The following is a 19,507-nucleotide window of genomic DNA, read 5'->3' on the forward strand; positions in this document are numbered from 1 at the left end:
TGAGAAGGCCACACTTGGAATGCTGCATTCAGTTTTGGTCGCCACAATGTAAAAATATGTGGACACTCTAGAAAGAGTGCAGAGAAGAGCTTGCACGAATTAGGTATGTCTAGTTGAATGAAAAGAAGGACTAGGGGAGACATGATAGCAGTGTTCCAATATCTCAGGGGTTGCCACAAAGAAGAGGGAGTCAAATTATTCTCCAAAGCATCTGAGGGCAGAACAAGAAGCAATGGGTGGAAACTAATCAAGGAGAGGAGCAACTTAGAACTGAGGAGACATTTCCTGACAGTTAGAACAATTAATCAGTGGAACAGCTTGCCTCCAGAAGTTGTGAATGCCCCAACACTGCAAGTCTTTAAGAAGTCTTGTATAAGTATTCCATGTTGGGCAACTGTTGTCTCCTCATATTTTTTTGACAAAACAAAAAGCATTTTCTATGCACAATAAATCACAAGAAATATTATGCAATTTTAGGAATAAACTTGGACAGAACTTTCTTCTCAATATGCAGAGCATTATAGTCACTCAATATGAATGAAGTGATACCAGTTAATGTATGCTAGTTCTTACATTACCTACATATTTGTTCAAAATATTGAATTTTTGGAAATATATTTCATAGACCATGTAAATAAATAATCAGAGATCATATAATGTTTGGCATGGACATATAAATATCTAGTTGTACATTCAATTGGTCACATTTGGGTGGTCCCATAATTCATTTATATGATTAAACCCTAATGGAAACATGTTTTTTTTTATATATGTAAGCTATAAGTAGAATCTGATCTGGTAAAACTTTCTTTACTTTTTATCTAATCTATTTGCATTCCTGAAAATATGTAGGGGCATTTCATAAAAACATTATTTGCAATGCAATTTTAACATTAAAAATATTCATATTAAGAATGGAGTTGAAGTGCATATTATAATCAGCAACAAACAGGAATTTCACTTATGCTTGTTTACAAATTAGCCTAGATCAGTGGTCCCCAACTCCCGGTCCACGGACCGGTGCCGGGCCGTGGAGTACCTGGCACCGGGCCGCGCAGCGGCCGGGGGACATGAACAGCTGCCCAAAGGTCCGCGCGCGCGCTGGTGGAATCCCCGGGCGCTGCTGGTACCGCCGCCACCGCCGCCCCCTGTGAAACCCAAGAGCGGCTCTTCTCCTGCGAGGCGGCTGGCTGAACAGCTGCCCAAAGGTCCGCGCGCGCGCTGGTGGAATCCCCGTGCGCTGCTGGTACCGCCGCCACCGCCGCCCCCTGCGAAACCCAAGAGCGGCTCTTCTCCTGCGAGGCGGCTGGCTGAACAGCTGCCACCACCGCGCGCCTTCCTGCCTCAGCCGCTCCGTTGCTTCCAAGGAACAGCGTCAGTGGCGGCAGCTTTACTTCTGAGGCACTGCACACTTCCCCAATAGTCGTCACAGCCCAGGTAAGAGAACGGGAACTTCCCGCCTGGCTTCCAGCCCGCACCGAAAGGGGGCCGTTGGGGTTTTTTGTGGAGCTCGGAAAGACGCGCGTCAGCTGTGCGCGTCCGCCTCCTCGGGGCCACTTTTGCCCAAGCGCCCGAGGCAGCCAACCCTGGTAAGCAGGTGGTGGTTAACTGGCGCCTTTGCTGCAGGTTTTTCTGGAAGGGGTTACCTTGAGCTGTCCGGAGGTGACCTTGAGCTGCTCGCTCGCTCTATGCGGGGCTGGTGGGGCTGTGACGCTCGGAGGTGGCGCGTGTGGGAGTGAGAGGTGCGGGGACTGGCTTTCTCCGGGGGGGGGGAGGCAAAGGACCAGGCTGCAGCGCAAAGGCTCCTGGGCCGTGCGCAAAAGCTCCTGGGCCATGCGCAAAGGCTCCAGGGAAGAGAGCCCTGTGTGCCCCTGCGCGCGCTCAGCGGGCCACGGTAAAATTATCAAAGGCTGACTGGTCCGCAGCGATAAAAAGGTTGGGGACCACTGGCCTAGATGTCATCCACACTTTCCTATGCCTTTTCAACTCTAATCTCCTATGTCAGAAGATCTGGAGAATACTATTACAGAATATACTGTAGTATGTGACGTTTAACTGCATATTGTTTTCTTGCGTCAATTTAGGTATTATAATCCTGAATCTATGAGATATTGTTAAACTCTACTTTCCAGAAGTCCCAGCTAGCATGGAAAATTATAAAGAATTTTGATTTAGGAAAATGTGGAGGGGCGCAAATTCTCCATTCATTAATTAAAAGGAACGAGAGGCTCATAACAGAGATGTCTTTTCTGCTGAGGTGTTAGCTATTTGGAATAATGCCTTCTCTGAAATTTGGTTGACCCCCCAACTCTGTTAGTCTTCAAGAAGATTCTAAAAACTTGGTTTTATGTTTACCTTGTCCTTTCCTGTTTGATTTAATGATTAAACCACCAGGCTAAAAAAGTGTGAAACTTTGACCCCCAACTCTGTTAGTCTTCAAGAAGATTCTAAAAACTTGGTTTTATGTTTACCTTGTCCTTTCCTGTTTGATTTAATGATTAAACCACCAGGCTAAAAAAGTGTGAAACTTTGACCCCCAACTCTGTTAGTCTTCAAGAAGATTCTAAAAACTTGGTTTTATGTTTACCTTGTCCTTTCCTGTTTGATTTAATGATTAAACCACCAGGCTAAAAAAGTGTGAAACTTTGAGTTCTAGTCTTTGCTTTATCATGAAGGGCAGCTGGGTGATCTTGGGCCAGTCACACTCTCTCAGCCCAACTCACCTCACAGGGTTGTTGTAGGAAAAATAAGAGGTGAAGGGGAGTTTGTTATGCTTGCCTCTTTGAATTATTTGTAAGGAAACATACAAACGAACAAATAAACTTTGGGCCAGGATGACAAGTAAAACCTCGATTTACAATAGTTCATTTAGTGACTGTTCAAAGTTACAACAGCACAACTGCAGTTGTTTAGTTAGTAACATGGTTAAGAGAATTTCTTCTCTTTGCTTGTCAGAAGTTTGCAAAAGAGGATCACATTATCCCAGGACTCAACCATCATAAATATGAGTCAATTGCCAAACATCTGAATTTTGATCACATGATCATGGGGATGCTACAAAGGTTATAACTATGGAAAAAGTCATAAGACCCTTTTTCTGTGTTGCTGTAACTTTGAACAGTCACTAAATGAACTGTTGTGAGGACTACCTGTATTCATTTTGTACATTATTATTCTTGAAACTGGTAATTTCCGATCTACTTAAAAAATAAATGTCAATAGAGATTGTCAGTCTTTCGGGTCATGATGATTATCCCAAAGATGCTTTTTCAAAAGGCAACTGGATTTCCTTGGATTTTTTTAAAAATTTCACTTCTCATCCAAGAACTTTCTTCAGTTCTTCTTAAATGAGAAGCATTTTTTTTTAAATAAAAAGCAAACAAACAAGAAAGTGCTTTTTGAGAAAAGCATCTTTGGGATAACAATGGGTCATTGAGAATCAGACCTTTAAGAATTAGCAATTTCTTAAATTACCTGAATTAGAATATTCAAAGATTGATAAATAAAAGACAAATACATATGGCTGGATTCTGCCATAGGATCATGTGTTCAGACAGGTTATTAGTATATAGACAATAATGCAAAGGATCACAGCACAATTTATGTGAGTCAAAAAAGAGTTTTTAGAAAATGCTAAATAACAAACTGACTTTATTTGAATCTAAGTATTCAGATATAATTATACAAAAGAAAAAAATGGATTCATTTCCAGACAAAATGAGTTAGGTTCTGGAATTTCTTTTTGACAAAAAGTCCTTTTTACATTCTTGTCCCAAAGGTGCTTTTTAAAAAGGCAACTGGGCTTTCTTTGTTTTTCCTTGAAGATGTTTTGCTTCTCATCCAAGCAGAACTGATGAAGCTTCCTGGAAGAGTAGTGAAATGTTTTCAAGGAAAAAAAACAATCCAAGAAAGTCCAGTTGCATTTTGGAAAAAGCACTTATGGGACTAATCTTATAGCAAGTAAAGGAAAAAAACCTACAAGCACACAGGAAAAATATATTTAAGAAAGTACGGAAGAAATTCCCCAACTATCCCACTCAATCTCACCCCACTTCAAAAAATGAGGAAGCAGTATGTTTATTAACTATGAAATACCGAACATCTGTTAGAAAATGATTAAGGAAATCTGCAATAAGAAGAATGAAATTCGACAATCATATTGGACATAAAATTGATCTCCTGAATAGGAATGCGCGTGCGCGCACGCACACACACACACACGGACGCACACATATGCAACAAATATTTCTTTTATATAATACTTTTTACATAATTCAGTAATGATATTTTTATTTATTCAATTCAAGACAGCATGTACAATGTTTCTACCTCCCATTTTGCCTACTGCTACAACTCTATGATATGTGACTGGCCTGAAGCCATTCAGTTTACTTTCATAGCAAAAGGAGAACTAGAAGTTGCAGTCCTTCATTTTCTATTCCAGCACCTTAACCATTACACCAATCTGGTACTTATGTTTAATATAGTTTGGTCTTGGCAACTTTAAATCTTTTACTGTACCTGAGATTTGAAATCTTTCAGGTTTCATAATGTGGCAGCCGTGTGATAGTTTTGCTTGCTTATAGTCAATGATTCGTTTATTGGAAAATATCCAGGCACGTTTTAGAAAATTTAGCAGTTTGTACTTTTAATGGGTTTTAGAAAACAATGAAACATTCATTTCCAACTTGTATGCCGTTTGCATCAAATGTGATTAAGATCTCAAATCTCCATTTTATTTAATCTTTACTGCAACTTCAGACATAATACAAGTTACTTCTATTAAGTAGAAATAAGTTAAGTAGATCCCTAAACTGGATGGTCCAATTACTAATATTAAATTAGAAGTACTATACTTCCAAATCCTCTATTACTTCTGTTAATTAATGCTCTATTTTATAATCTCATCTCCTGGCTTTCAACTTATTTCTAGTCTATTCCTATTGTTAATATAAAGCTGGGAAAGGCGTACAAAGCCTTCAAAGTCTGTCACAAACTACAACTACTTTGTCATAAGACTTTCCAAAGTGTTTAGCATTGTAAGAGATGGGGTAAAAAATATTCATTTTGCAGGCTTCCCATTATGTTAGTTCAGAGGTTTAAACTCAATATTCTCTGCTTCACTGCTGTTGTGCAGAAAAACCTAGAATTGAGCTGTGTTTTTTAAAATAAAAGAAATACATTTTTATAGTATACAAAAATGTATGAGCATTAATTCAACATGATCTAGAAAACAAGCTGACCAAAGAGAACATTTAACTGGGACTGGGAATACATGTATTAGCTGAACTAATTTTTAGATAAAATCAAAATATATATTTGGAGTGTTGAGAATCATATTTTCTGAGTGTTGAGAATTAAACAATGCGATGCAATAGAATATTATTTTTAAAAAAGTAACATAAATATTTTCAAGATTTGGTTCTAAAAGGGTATATAGGTTTTTGGAGACTTGGGTAATTTCTTCAGATCAACTAAAGAACACTGATTTTTTAGAATTTATCAAGATGTTATATATTTTTACATTTATAATGGTAGTAGGTTCCTAAACTGGATGGTCCAATTAATATTATTTATTTATTTTATTTATCTTGTACTTTAAGCAAGTTCATCAAACAACTGAGATAAATTTGAATTGTATTACAAATGTCTTTTATTTACTTCTAAATTGCTCAAGATTCCTATATTTGCCTAAGAAAGATTTTTTAATGCCAAATGTCATGTAATAGATTGTGCATTTAATTAAAAGAGAGTTTCCTCTATAAATTCTGAAATTATGATAAACATTCTGAATTAATTAAATACATAAATGGCATATTAAATAGTTAATAGAAAAAAGGACAGAAAGGAATTGCAAAATATGTCAATAATGAAATAGATTTTTACTCAGTTTGTAGTATCTGGCAGAAGGTGGCGATCTATACTTACTTTGAACACTACATAATGCAATTCTATTTAGAATTCTGTATATGAAAACAAGCATAGAAGGAATATGAGCGTTAACATGATTTTTACTATTAATGTAATTGCTTTCATATGCTAACAATTAGATACCATCTATTTCCAGTTTTAAAAAAAACTATATTTCAAGTAGAAAAGTAATGCACATTGTGTAAGAACAAGTTATATGTACTACTTAGATATGATAAAAATACTTACAGGCATCTCTAATATATAGCAACATAGCTAAGAAAATGTAGTCAACTAAATCAAGAGTGATGCTGTCAGCAAATAATGCATCCCACACAACAAGAAGGTCCTGAAGGAGAAATTCTCTTCCAAATAGAAGCCTTATCCATCTCCTAGAAAGAAATTCCAAGGAACACATAAAAAAGTGCACATCACAAATGAGAAATAATAATTTATACAGAAATCCAATACATACTAATTTATTAATAAAGGAGAATATTTGTAGCTCAGGGTTGACATGATGCGTCCTTAGTGCTCTCTGAGCTTGCTTGTTTTCTTGTAGATGTTTCATTACCCAAACTAGGTAACATCGTGCTAGTACGGAGTGCTGTTTGCTGACAGCTCTGTACTAGCACTGATGATGTTACCTAGTTTTGGTAATGAAACATCTACAAGGAAACAAGCAAGCTCAGAGAGCACCAAGGACCCCTCTTAATTTATTAGATATCTTGATGATACTTAACTGGATTCACGATTGTAGTTGAAAACACGTTAATGATTCATTTTTGAACTTTCTGTATGAAAGTAATTCTAAGAATAGATTCCCCTTCCCCCCTGGTATGTAAGCCAATATGTGGTTTAGAAAATGTCAAATTCTGCATTAATGAAGTGTATTAAGGTGTATAAAAGCACTATTTTGAAAGGCTATTAAACTGGAAGTTTGTATGCCTACCAATCTTATATTCCTGATAAGCTCAATTATAAAAAGTTGTTATGGAATTGATCAAATTGTTTAAGAAGTGTGCCTTTCTTTTAAACGATCCCAATGCTTTAATCCTCTGTCAAATGCCAATCCTAAGTAGACATTTATATTATCAAGTTATAACCATTGCAAATGAATGCAGAGCTAACTTTCAGCTGTATTTTATGCTTATAGCTGATGCAATTAAAATTCAGAAATATAATAAAATTCTTCATGTAATTTAAACAAACAAACATAATATATATCTCAAGTGCTACAAATCAGGACTCCTAAAACTTGAAAAGGAAGATAAAGCACAGAATCTTTACACAATTTACTGCTATTTACTGCCCTAGTACAAAATCTGTGGAAGATTTTGCCTTGGTGACTACATACAGAAATTATTTCTTTTGGGTGTTACAAATGTAACTTGGGCTGTGTGAATGAAATTTTTCTTTTCACCAAACTTATGATTCACAGATTGTGAGAAATTTGCATAGAAACAGATAAAATTAATATACTAAAAAGAACATTTGTGTCTGTGAAATGGGAGAGGGAAACATATTGTGACATAGTAGGATTCAATTTTTTAAAAAACCAGAAATTCCATTTTCTTCTGTATCATTTTACGATGTGGCATTAACTGTGGATACTCAAGTCAGTCTGTTTGGTGCTTTTTTCTTTTGTTTTTAAATTGTCTCTTGAGAAATGTTAAGCAGAGTTAAAGGATTTCTCTGCTTTTGAAATCATATTGGCCTTGCAGAGTTGATGGGTATGTGCAATTCACACAATTGAAAGTTATTGTATTCTAACTGCTATTGGTACCTTTTCAGCAACATTGTAGTAGTATCCATAAACCAAGGCTCCCTAACATTTCTAACTGGCTAGATTACACCATGCTTTCTCTTCTTATATAAAAAAATAGAACCGCTAAAGAATTATGTCTGAGTCGGAATGTTTTTATACTTATCAACACACTTTTACTGTTCTTTCCAATATGTAGATATAATCTAAGTTTCACTTAATGATACCATTGGACAAGAGGAGTCCCTTTCTTTTGAATGGTTGTATAGTTTAATTATAGTTCTGTCCTGTTAATTCTAGCTTCACATCTGCTACACCTGCAGACTGCTATACTCAAGACGGCGCACCCTTTTATCACATTTCGTAACACAATAATTTGTATTTACCACACCAACATAGAATTGTAAATCAGTCTAAAATTCTGAAGGACTTTAAAAAAAAACTCCCAGTAATAGTTATTACTATTTCCTTTCTAAAAAACATAGTCCTGTGTTTTACAGATGATTTCTGTATAATTAAATCTTAATCGCAAAACAATCCCAAATTACTACTCACAAATGGTATTTTAATAATGACCTTAAAAAGAAATATTAATGTTCTAGAATAACTTTAAAAATATTAAATTTAAAACTTTCAAAAGAAATTGTTTTTATTAAGGATTACTGAGAATAAATGTAATTAATACAGCTATCATAGATAACTGGATCAATGGTATGACATAAATAAATAAAATACAAAAGTGCTTAACAAGAATATTATCAAATCATGATTTGAATACCATCACAACATGATGTTAAAATTTTTAGAAGGGAAACAAAATGAAAAATAGTACACAATGCTGTGTTGAACTAAAATAGTTTAAGAATATGAGACAATTTCTATTGAAAGAGAACTAAAATTTACAAAGGGCACATATCAATGATCCATTGTTGCAAGTCAAATATGGACTTGTCTTTAGATATTGTATAATAATCCATTAGCCCATTCCCATGTTTGAAATATTAAGAATTTGCCTTGTACAATTCATATACTGATATAGTGCCCTATTTTCTGTATATTTTAGAAGTAGCAAAAATGAAGCTTTCTGATACTTGCAAAACCCAAGGAATACTTCCTTATAATGCAGATTAAAATGTTGACATTCAAGCCATGTCAATGACTGCTACAAGTCCCAAACTTGTTTTCCAACAAGACTAATATCACACCCTTTAAAAAAATTGTGTTCAAATATTCTTGTATAATTGTATAATTTCTTACTTCACAGAGACAATGAAAGAATTCAGAAGTAAACTATATTAACTGTTTATAAAGTCAGTAGTAATTACTAATTAATACATTCCTATTAAAAATCTTAGGATACCTTCTATTAACATGAACTCAGGGACTGTGTAGTTCTCATATTTCTCTAAGGTTGCAAGCTATTACATAATTTTTTACATGCTATAGGCAACTTGTTTATCCTCATCTGACAAATATACAAAAAAAAATTCACACATCTTGGAAAATTTGCCAGAATTGGATTAATATTATTGTTTTTGTAAAAATATCATATAAAAGCATAATAGCACATTGCTCTATTGCATTTTCTTCTCATAACTTTCATTCTCTATAAAATATGCCTCAGATTGCTTTATCTAAACTGGAAAAGACTCTCATATTCAAAATGGCATCTTGATAATTATTGCTTTTCCCTGAAGTTGTTAAGAGCTTCCTTTAGTTTTATTTCATTAGCTTCTGTTAAAAGACTTTTAAAAATAATAGTTATTATTAATGTTATGTTACAAGAAGTAGGGTAAATACAACAAAACAGTGCAAGAATTATATCCTGTTTTATCACCTACTATTAATATTATGGAATCTATCTTGGTTTCATCATTTTTATTCATGAATGCTGAAAGATGTGTTGCTGGAAGAATGCATGAATTCACATAGTTATACACATGTATTTATAATTTTAATAGACAATATAACATGACAATGGCAGAAATGCTGTCCCAGATCTAATATATACCAACATGAATTTTGTATGTGGGCTACTGATGTTTAGACTACAAGTCTTCTTCACACTCCCAATTGAACACATTGCCAATGAAAGAAAAGGATGGAAATAGTATGCACAGATCATTCTCTACTCAGAGGGAAACCCTATATGCATTAAACCGAATGCCTGAAAAAGGACTCAAACGTGATTAAAAACAAAAGGAACCCCAACTAGTAGAGACAGTTTGATAAAGTAGCAAGAAAATTGTTTGCAAGAATTCATTTCTTTATTTTCTCCCATGTAGTGACTGTTATTCACTCATGAAGTAATGTGATAGGATAAACTGTTAGTGAGCTGTTTAGTGCTAAAAACAACTACAAAAAGTTCTATGAGTAAAATGAAGTTTCTTTTCCTTCTATTAAAAATTAATAGATTAAAGAAAGCACATACTAGGTTACCAAAGCTTTCTGCAAGGCTTAGCCATGAATAGATACAAAAGAAGAGGTAAATATTTGATTAAAATATTAACTCAAATTTTAGAACATATTTTAATGATGCACACTTTCCTGGCTTTATGGTCTCCCAATAGGTTGGAATTAAAAGTACCAGCTGCCCTCCTACCCTAGTTAGGAATTTTGGAAGTTGTTCTTCCAGACCAGCTGGAGAACACCAGATTGGGGTGACTGCTTTAAGCTTCAATCAAAGCCTATTTTCAATTCTAGTAGCTTAGGCCACTTTGTCAAACAGCCCAGTGGCGGGTTTCCATTATTTTTACTACTAGTTTGCTCGCACACAACACTTCTGCGCATGAGTAGAAGTGTCCGGATGGGTAGGTGGAACCTCAAGCTGCCACCACTACCAATTTGCCCGAACTGGGCCGAACTGGGAGCAACCCACCTCTGATACAGCCTACAGAACATATGAAGGATATTGTTCTGGAAATTCTTGATCGAGGAAAAGCTAACTTTTTAGAAAGCAGAAACAAAATGTTTTATTTTCACCACAGTATTTCATGTTATGCCTAAATTAACTTCTGAAACTAAATTAAGCTGCCCTTCAAAGACCATAGACAGCAGTCCATTTCTATCCATTAGTTTGGCTAATAATGCCTTCATATATTCATGAAGAAAGTCATTATCATTAATCTTTCAGTTACATTGACCAGTTCAATAGCTATTTATACATGTACCTAGGAAATCCTGGGTGGCTTCTCATTGCCTATTCAATTGTAAAAAGACCAAGTATACAAAATGAATGACAATGATGATTTAAGCACTCACCTAAGCAAAACATGCTAAATAGATACTTTACTAATATCTTTAATTCCGATGTAGCATATATTTTTTAGCATTCTTGAGCTCTTACAGTACTAAACTGCTATGTTGCACTTGACAGTGTTAAAATATGCTTCATGCAAGCTTTTTAAATGCAATTAAAACAAAGCTGCATATAAGTTCACTACACTTTAATGTATGATTTTTTAATTTTTCAACAGATGTTTGGCATGTAGTTCTTATATTTGCAGCCTGTTAAAGAATGATTGGGTAACGAAGTACTTCAGAGTCAAGTCCCATAGATTCCAATTAGGATTACTTCAGGGTAAACGTAACTGGGATAGCAGTCATATTCTATTTTACATATGGCTTATAAAATAACAGACATACGTTTTCTAAAATAAACTGCCTACAGCTAGCCAAGTTGCATGGTGGGAATTTAGCCACTATGGGTAGAAGACAACGGACTAATTTAATTATCCACATATTCCTAGAGAAACCCTCTTGGTAATAAAAGATTCAGATGAAAAAACAGTGAATTCATTAATTAACTACCATATTAGTTGAAAAATGTGCACTAAATAATGCAGCATAGAAATAGTGGTTCTTCTAGATGCTTGTCTGCAGAGTCTGCATGTGTGTGTAAGAGAGGCAGAGAGAAAAAAGCAATACCTATGCAGCTTCTAATTATTCCAATTATCATGGCACACTATGAAAACTTGATTAATAACACTGAAGATATTGTTGTGGCAATTAGCCATATGGTTGTGGGACTTTATTCTGTCACGATTTAGCCATTAGCATCTACTTATGTTCGTCAGAACAGTGCATCCGTGACAAGTTGAAGTTCTGCTCACCTTGTCGATTCCCCTGTGAGCCACACTAGAGAACTGTTTATTCCTGGGAGCCCTTTGCCAGAGTAAATTTTTCATGTGGCATCCGGTCTGACTGGGGACAAATGTCAAGTAGCTAATGCAACAACCCATCAAGCCTAGCTCTCTCTACAAAGATACTTGGTAAATTGCTTGTCAAAACAGACTTATTTCAAAAAAGATTTGACCAAGGAAATTAATGTCAAGTGACTTGTACTGAATGTTTTGAGTGTTAGTAATTCAAACAATATGCACCTTCCATTATTTAGACATGATGAATGTTCTATCATGATTTTGTACAATTACAGTTACATGTGAAATGCATACAACACAAGCCCAGGGAGTCTAGGTTCCCTGTCAGTTTGGGTCCAGCACAATTTGGAAGATGTAATACTTTTTAAATGGTAGTTCATTACATTTATCTCCCTCCCTCTCACAATATGTGTAGTGAACAGAGTGAAGGGGAGGGAGGGAGAAGGGGAGAGAGGTGGGGCACAGAGAGCAGGGAGAGAGAGAGAGAGGGAGGAGGGAGAGAGAGAGAAGGAGGGAGGGGGAGGGAGGGAGACAGACAGAGACAGACAGACAGAGAATTGGTTGGACTCACAACTGACCTACATGAACACTAGATAACTCAAGAGAATGCCCCCACTGGGACAAAAACCAAAATGGATCAGGCAAGTAAGTTTTTTAAGGAAGCAGGGAAAATATGACTTATAAAGGGACTATTTTTTGTTAGAAACATAGGAATGTGAGTGGTTTACTGTAGACATTTTAGATAAACTATATTTAACTTTTTGTAGCAAGGAAAACTCTCTTATACTGGTTAGATAAAATTTGGAAATCAGAAGCAATATTTTCATATTATTATTTTACATTTACATCACACATATCCTCTTATGGTGCCCTAAGTCACAGCAAGCTCTATTTTCAAGTACCATACTTTTTGGACTATAAGACACTCTGCACTATAAGATGCACCTAGCTTTTGGGGACGAAAACAAGGAGAAAAATCTGTCTCCCCAAAAATTTGCCTCCTTGAAGCAAGCAACAAACAGCCTGGTCAGCTTCAACACAGACTGATTTAGCACGAGCAGCTGATTGGTGGTTGGATCTGCCTCCCAGAATATGCGGTATTCTTGCAGAGAGTATTGTATTCATTTGATCCACCTTGCTTCCTAATTTCTTGCACCGTGAGTTTGACATCCATGTTCTAAAGTGGTATCTCTCCACTGTCTTCCAGAGTTCCTGATTACTCAAGGATAGATTCTTATGTAGACAAGTATTTGTGAGGCTGGCAAATTTAGGAACAAGAACCATTTGGATTTTGGCAAATATTGGTACTGATAATAAAATAATACAATACCATTGTGAAGGCCAGCTAAAGTAATTTTCAATATCAACTTACACCTACCATAATTTGGGTAGCGTTACACTGACTTTCTTTCTTATGCTTCCCTCTCCATTGGGCTGAAATGTCTTTATTGCAACTGTTCTCTTTTATTATCCATATTCTGAGGAGCCCTGTAATATACACATTTCATCCCAAAAATTATAATACGTTGATAATCTCTGAGTTTGCTTGTAGTCATGGATTCAGACTGTATACTACAGTAGTGATAGTAAAATTGAGCCGAGGTGGCACAGTGGTTAGGGTGCAGTACTGCAGGCCACTTTAGCTGACTGCTATCTGCAGTTTAGAGGTTCAAATCTCACCGGCTCAAGGTTGACTCAGCCTTCCATCCTTCCAAGGTGGGTGAAATGAGGACCCAGACTGTGAGGGCAATATGCTGACTCTGTAAACTGCTTAGAGAGGGCTGAAAGCCCTATGAAGCGGTATATAAATCTAACTGCTATTGCTATTGCTATGACAATATGCAGCTCATGGTAATTTGTTAAATTCAGACCCCACTTTTTATTTTAAGACTTTTGCTATCATAATGATATTGACTTCTATTGTTGTTCCAGACTGCAACAATCCGATGAAAAAGATTGTACTAAAAAGAAAGTGACTGATCCAAAGAGCCAAAGTCCCAAATATATTTTTTTAAAAGGCAACTGGACTTTGTTTTTCCTTTCGAAGAAAGTTCTGACCAATCAGAAATGAAGAAGCTTCTTGGATGAGAAGGAAAATGTCTTCAAGGAAAAACAAAGTTCAGCTGACTTTTGAAAAAGCACCTTTGGGATAACCCTGACCTGGATGACTGAGAATCTCCATAGACAGTGAGCTGAAGGTGGACAAATTACAGTAGTTTTCCCTAATGCCAATGTAACATCTTGATCTAGCACTGTAGCTGAAATGTGCTAACCTTTCCCAAACATAGCCAAAGGGTTAAATCAGAATGTTATTAGAACTACTTTCCAAAGAGAGATAGACAAGATAGAAATCCCATGAAGAATGCAGCGCTTAAAACTGTTAATCGTAATTCTTTAAATCTCTATGATATTTGTATTTTTAGCACTGAAAATTTTTAACCTGACATGAATATGGCATTTTTAAAAAGTAGTACTAAAATACACTTACAATGGTATATCAGTAGCGTAGTATCTGGGCTGTATTTGGAGATCTTATATGGAATAGTAAAGATGTATGGCGATAAATATTTTTGCATTTGGTATGGTAGAATTCTGCCTAGATTTCTGAGCTTTCTTTAAGTATACCTTTTGTATTCAATATCCACTGGTCATTAAAGTGATCCAAGGTCATTAATTATCTTAGTCAAAATTCTGTCATTTGTTCTGATCTTAGATACTTTCAATTGCTGCATATCATAATTCTTTTCCAGTATGTTTAGAAGCATCATGAGTATTGAAAAATGTGGTGCCAAATGACCCAGATACATATTAAAATGCCCCCATTGGCTTTTAAATAAATACATTTTAAAAGAGGGTAGATATTCTAGTGGAATAAACAAATATAGCCAATATGAACTGTAGCATGGAGTTAAAATGACTTGTACAAACTCCTGATTGAATAAGAAAGTTAATGGAAACCAAATTGCTGATGTTATAGGTCTCTCACCTGAAATTATCATACCATTTATTTTTTAAAGTTTTTTTTAAAAAGATGCTGGAAGGGCAGTGTTGCAACATTTTTACAACTTTGTGCTTTTCACAGTAGCTGTAACCAAAATTAATCTTGCAGTATAGGCTATGTATGCATATACACATAAATGACCTTTTTATATAAGATTTCTTATGGGTTATACCTGTTGTATTTCAGATTTAAGAATGCTTAGCAATTAATTCATATTTATGATGTTGTACTTATGATGTTGTACTTTCCCAGGGTCATGTGATCAGCTTTTGTTACCTTCCCACAAGCAAAGTTAATGGGGAAGCCTGATTTACTTTACAACTGTGTTATTAAGAATTGGAAGTGATTAACCTATTAACTGTGGCAAAGGTCATAAAATGGGGAAAACTCATTTAACATGACTCAGGAACAGAACTTTTGGGCTCAATTCTGGTTATAAATTGAGGACTACCTGTATAGAAAAACATCTAGTTATTTAGGGTGCACTACCATTAATATGTTGATTATATCTAACTCTGTTTGGCCAACGATGGGCTGGTTGCAAGTGCTGTAAAATCCTATCACAGTGTCTGGAAGCTGATGGCGTTTGAATGGTATAAAACAAAGCTGAATTACAGCCTATTCATTATAGTATCCTGCCAGTTCCAGAGAGACTTGGCACTTCCCTTGAAATAATAAATTTGTGAGTTGGGGTCCCCTCCATAGCTTGCAGCTATTACCAGATGGAGAGATGGAGACTATGGCCAGCACAGTCTCTGAAGAATTAAGGATTGTGGCTAGGATAGCTTTTGCCCAGTTTGGACTAAGAGTTATGGCTCTTTCTGGAGCAGAAGGTTGTGCCTACAATAACTCATCCTTAGTCCTATAGAGATAGATTCTGCAAAGCATTCTACATAGAGCTGCATTTGAAGGCCACTTGAGCAGATTACATTTTGACTTGTTCTAGTTACTATGATCACATTATGCCTATTTTGTGGCCATTTACAGGGAAATATTTGCGCGCGCGCGCGCACACACACACACACACACACACTGTATTTGCAATTTATTGTTAGCAAATAACATAATCCTCAAGAAAGCTTATTTTTTCCTATAGAAAATCTTTCTAGATTTGTGCGGAAAACAAAGTTGGCCCATCCACATGTGCAACTCATTTACTTTCTGTGAGGAATACTTGGAGACTAATAAGCACTTTTTTTGAGTAATAGCACTGTGAAATAGCTTCCCCTTAGTAACTAGATTGTCCTCCACTGCTTGTCTCACTATATTATTTGAAAACCAAATTCCAGTGATTGTATGGTGAGAGACAGAATGCCTTATTTAATTGACCTACTGATGTTCATGATTTTATAATTTTGCCTTAGCTTTACCATCAATGTTTTATTTTAAAACATTGTTTTGCTCTTAACTCATGTCATGATTAAGAGAGTGGATCAGATCCCCTTTTTTGGAACATCATTTTTTTTCATTTTCAGAATTGTTACATAAGCACTCGACAGAATAAAAAAAGTGTGTGTGTTTGTGTGTGTGTGTATTTGTTTTAGTAGAGAAACACCCCCACAACATGAATAAACGTGATGATACCTCCTGCCATGCTGGTCTTTTTGTACTTGGGTCTTTTCCCATGTAAGATTGAGATTGTCTTGGCAACATTTCGGTGAAGTCTCACTCGCCATTTTCAGGCTGGTGTTTTCGACTTAAAGCGTGATCGGAACTGCCGTCTTTCTATAAATCTTGGTGGAGGTGTGTGGAGTGCTGGCGTTGTTTCAGTAAGTGGAATGATTGGTTGTGTGGTTGTATCATGATTGGTAAGATTGGTGCTGATTGGTGCTGGCTGTGTGTCTATTACTGTTTCGTGTTGTAACGGCCTGGGTGGTGGGTGGAGCTCGTTTGTTGACTAGGGCTGGTTTCCAGATGTCTGGTAGGTGGGAGGTATCATCACGTTTATTCATGTTGTGGGGGTGTTTCTCTATTTTGATAGCTTCCTGTTCTGACCCCCACCTTGTCCGTTCAGAAACGAAGGCTAAACAGAACGTTCAAAGGAATGTTTTTTATCAGTCCCCGCTCTTGCTGGCTGCGAGCCCAAAATAAACACAGATAAATAGCTCTGGCAAAAGTCCTATAACAACAAACGTATCTCAAAACCACTTATCCAAGTTGGCTTCTCTCGATGTGTGCATGCAAACAAGACAATCACTAGAAAAGGAACGGAAGGGAACGTTGACTTCTGCAACCAGGGCGTGGCACCAGCAGTTTCTTTATATTCAGGTGAGGATCCCAATGAGCAACAACTGCTTGCAATCATCTCCTGTAGTTCCTCCTTTGTTCTTTACGCTGAGTAGACATAAGCCTGCTTGCCTCTTGATACAACCCCCAAATACTTTCAGGAACATTCCCTTTGATCCAATGCTCTGCCAGTCTTTGTCAGCTAGGTGTTTGGTTCTGGAGATGAGGGTCTTGGCTACAGAATTGATCTGTACAGGGTGGTGATGGGATTGTACGTTTAAGTAGCAGTTGGTGTGTGTTTTTTTCACAGTAGATGGTGTGTCCTTACAACACAAAACAGCAATAGACACACAGCCATCACCAATCAGCACCAATCTTAGCAATCATGATACAACCACACAACCCATCATTCCACTTACTGAAACAAAGCCAGCACTCCACATCCCCCCACCAAGATTTATAGAAAAACGGCAGCTCCGATCACACTTTAAGCCCCAAACCCAGCCTGAAGATGGCAAGTGAGACCTCACTGAAACCTTGCCAAGACAATCTCAATCTTACATGGGAAAAGACCCAAATACAACAAGACCAGCCTACCTACACACATGAAAATCTACGAACACACACACACAAATAATGTTGAATTAAATCTGTACAATTTTTTTTTAAAAAAAAATTATAACTAAGATAATTTGTATTTCTTTCAAGTAGAAGTTAAGAGTGGCATTCTTGCCAAGAACAGAAAGATGCTACACTAGATTGTTTTTTTGGTCTGCCAAGCACACTTCTTTTTATATTCCTTCAATAGGAATATAATAAGATATCTAACTGTTAACTGCCTCTTGGGACTATTCAAATCATTTTAAAAAGGTGCTTTGGAACACCAGTGAGTTCTTGAGAAGCATCTCTTTTATTATGGTTGTCATACAATCAGCCAGATATTTAGCTTGGATTTGACATTTTTATTCAACTCTTGAGTCCTTTCCAGATTTCCGATGGTGTTAAAACTATTGTTTCAGAATGTAAACTGTTCCAAGTAAAGTGGCATTGTGCAGTTAACTGATGGTGATTTTGTCAATGTCCATGGTGTTCAAACAGTGCTCCAATAGTTTTGGGATTCCATGTATGAACAGAATATCAGAGTTGGAAGGGACCTTGGAAATTCTAGTCCAACCCTATATCATTTCAAACAAATGGTTGTCAAATTCTTCTTAAAAACTTCCAGTGCTGGAACTTCACAAAGCAAGCTGTTCCACTGATCAATTGTTCTATCAGAAAATTTCTCCTAGGTTGCTTTTCTTCTTGATTAGTTACCAACTCTTGCTTCTTGTCCTGCCTTCAGGTGCTTTGAAGAATAGGTGGATCCCCTTTTCTTTGTGGCAGACCCTTAGGTATTGGAACACTGCTATTACGTCACACATAGTCCCTGTTTTTATTAAACCAGATATAACCAATTCATGCAACTTCAGTTCCTTAATTATCTTTGTTGGCCTTCTCTGCACTCTTGCAGAGTCTCACATCTTTTTTGTATCCATGGAGTCCAAAGCTGAACAAATGTGGTCTTACCAAGACATTATAAAGTGATACTACCACTTAATTTAATTAATTTAATTTAATTTAATTAACCATATTTATATGCCGCCCAATCCCGAAGGACTCCGGGTGGCTTACAAAAATAAAGAGAAAAAAAAAAAGACAGATGATGAACACATAACAAAAGAAAACGGTTTAAAATAGCAACACCTCATATATTCATTCTAATCGGGGCTGGACCTCAACAGTGAGGTCAACAGCCCCAGGCCTGCTGGAACAGCCAAGTTTTTACAGCTTTCCTGAAGGCCATGAGAGTGGGTATGGTCCGGATCTCTGGGGGGTAGTTGATTCCAAAGAGTCGGAGCAGCCACAGAGAAGGCTCTCCTCCGGGGCCCGCCAGCCGACACTGTCTGGTTGACGGCATCTAAAGGAGGCCCAATCTGTGGGATCTTACTGGTCACTGTGAGGTATGTGGCAGTAGGCGGTCTCAAAGGTATTCTGGCCCTAAGTCATGTAGGGCTTTAAAGGTGATAACCAATACCTTGAATTGCATCCAGAGACCAATTGGTAACCAGTGCAGCTCGCGGAGGACAGGTGTAACGTGGCTGTAACTTGGTGCATCCAATATCGCTCGTGCGGCCGCATTCTGGACTAACTGCAGTCTCCGAATGCTTTTCAAGGGTAGCCCCATGTAGAGTGCGTTGCAATAATCCAGCCTTGAGGTGACAAGGCCGTGAGTAACCATTTGAAGTGCCTCCCGATCCAAATAGGGCCGCAATTGGTGCACCAGGTGAACCTGGGCAAAAGCCCCCCTGGTCACAGCTGATAGATGATGCTCCAGTTTCAGCTGCAAATCCAGGAGGACCCCCAAATTACGGACCCTCTCTGAGGGGCGTAAATTTTCACCCCCCA

The 19,507-nt window shown here is 36.9% G+C and overlaps 1 protein-coding gene across 1 annotated transcript in view; it reads right to left on the minus strand.

Annotated features, from left to right (window-relative positions):
- TBC1D5 (TBC1 domain family member 5) overlaps nucleotides 1-19,507 on the minus strand; it is a 379,115-nt gene that overhangs the window by 62,347 nt on the left and 297,261 nt on the right. The window contains exon 14 of the mRNA XM_032235839.1: nucleotides 6,160-6,302. Coding sequence (XP_032091730.1) covers nucleotides 6,160-6,302 — 143 coding nt within the window. The remainder of the gene's footprint in view (nucleotides 1-6,159; nucleotides 6,303-19,507) is intronic.

Source organism: Thamnophis elegans, chromosome Z (genome assembly GCF_009769535.1).
Source record: "Thamnophis elegans isolate rThaEle1 chromosome Z, rThaEle1.pri, whole genome shotgun sequence".
Lineage (NCBI taxonomy): Eukaryota > Metazoa > Chordata > Lepidosauria > Squamata > Colubridae > Thamnophis > Thamnophis elegans.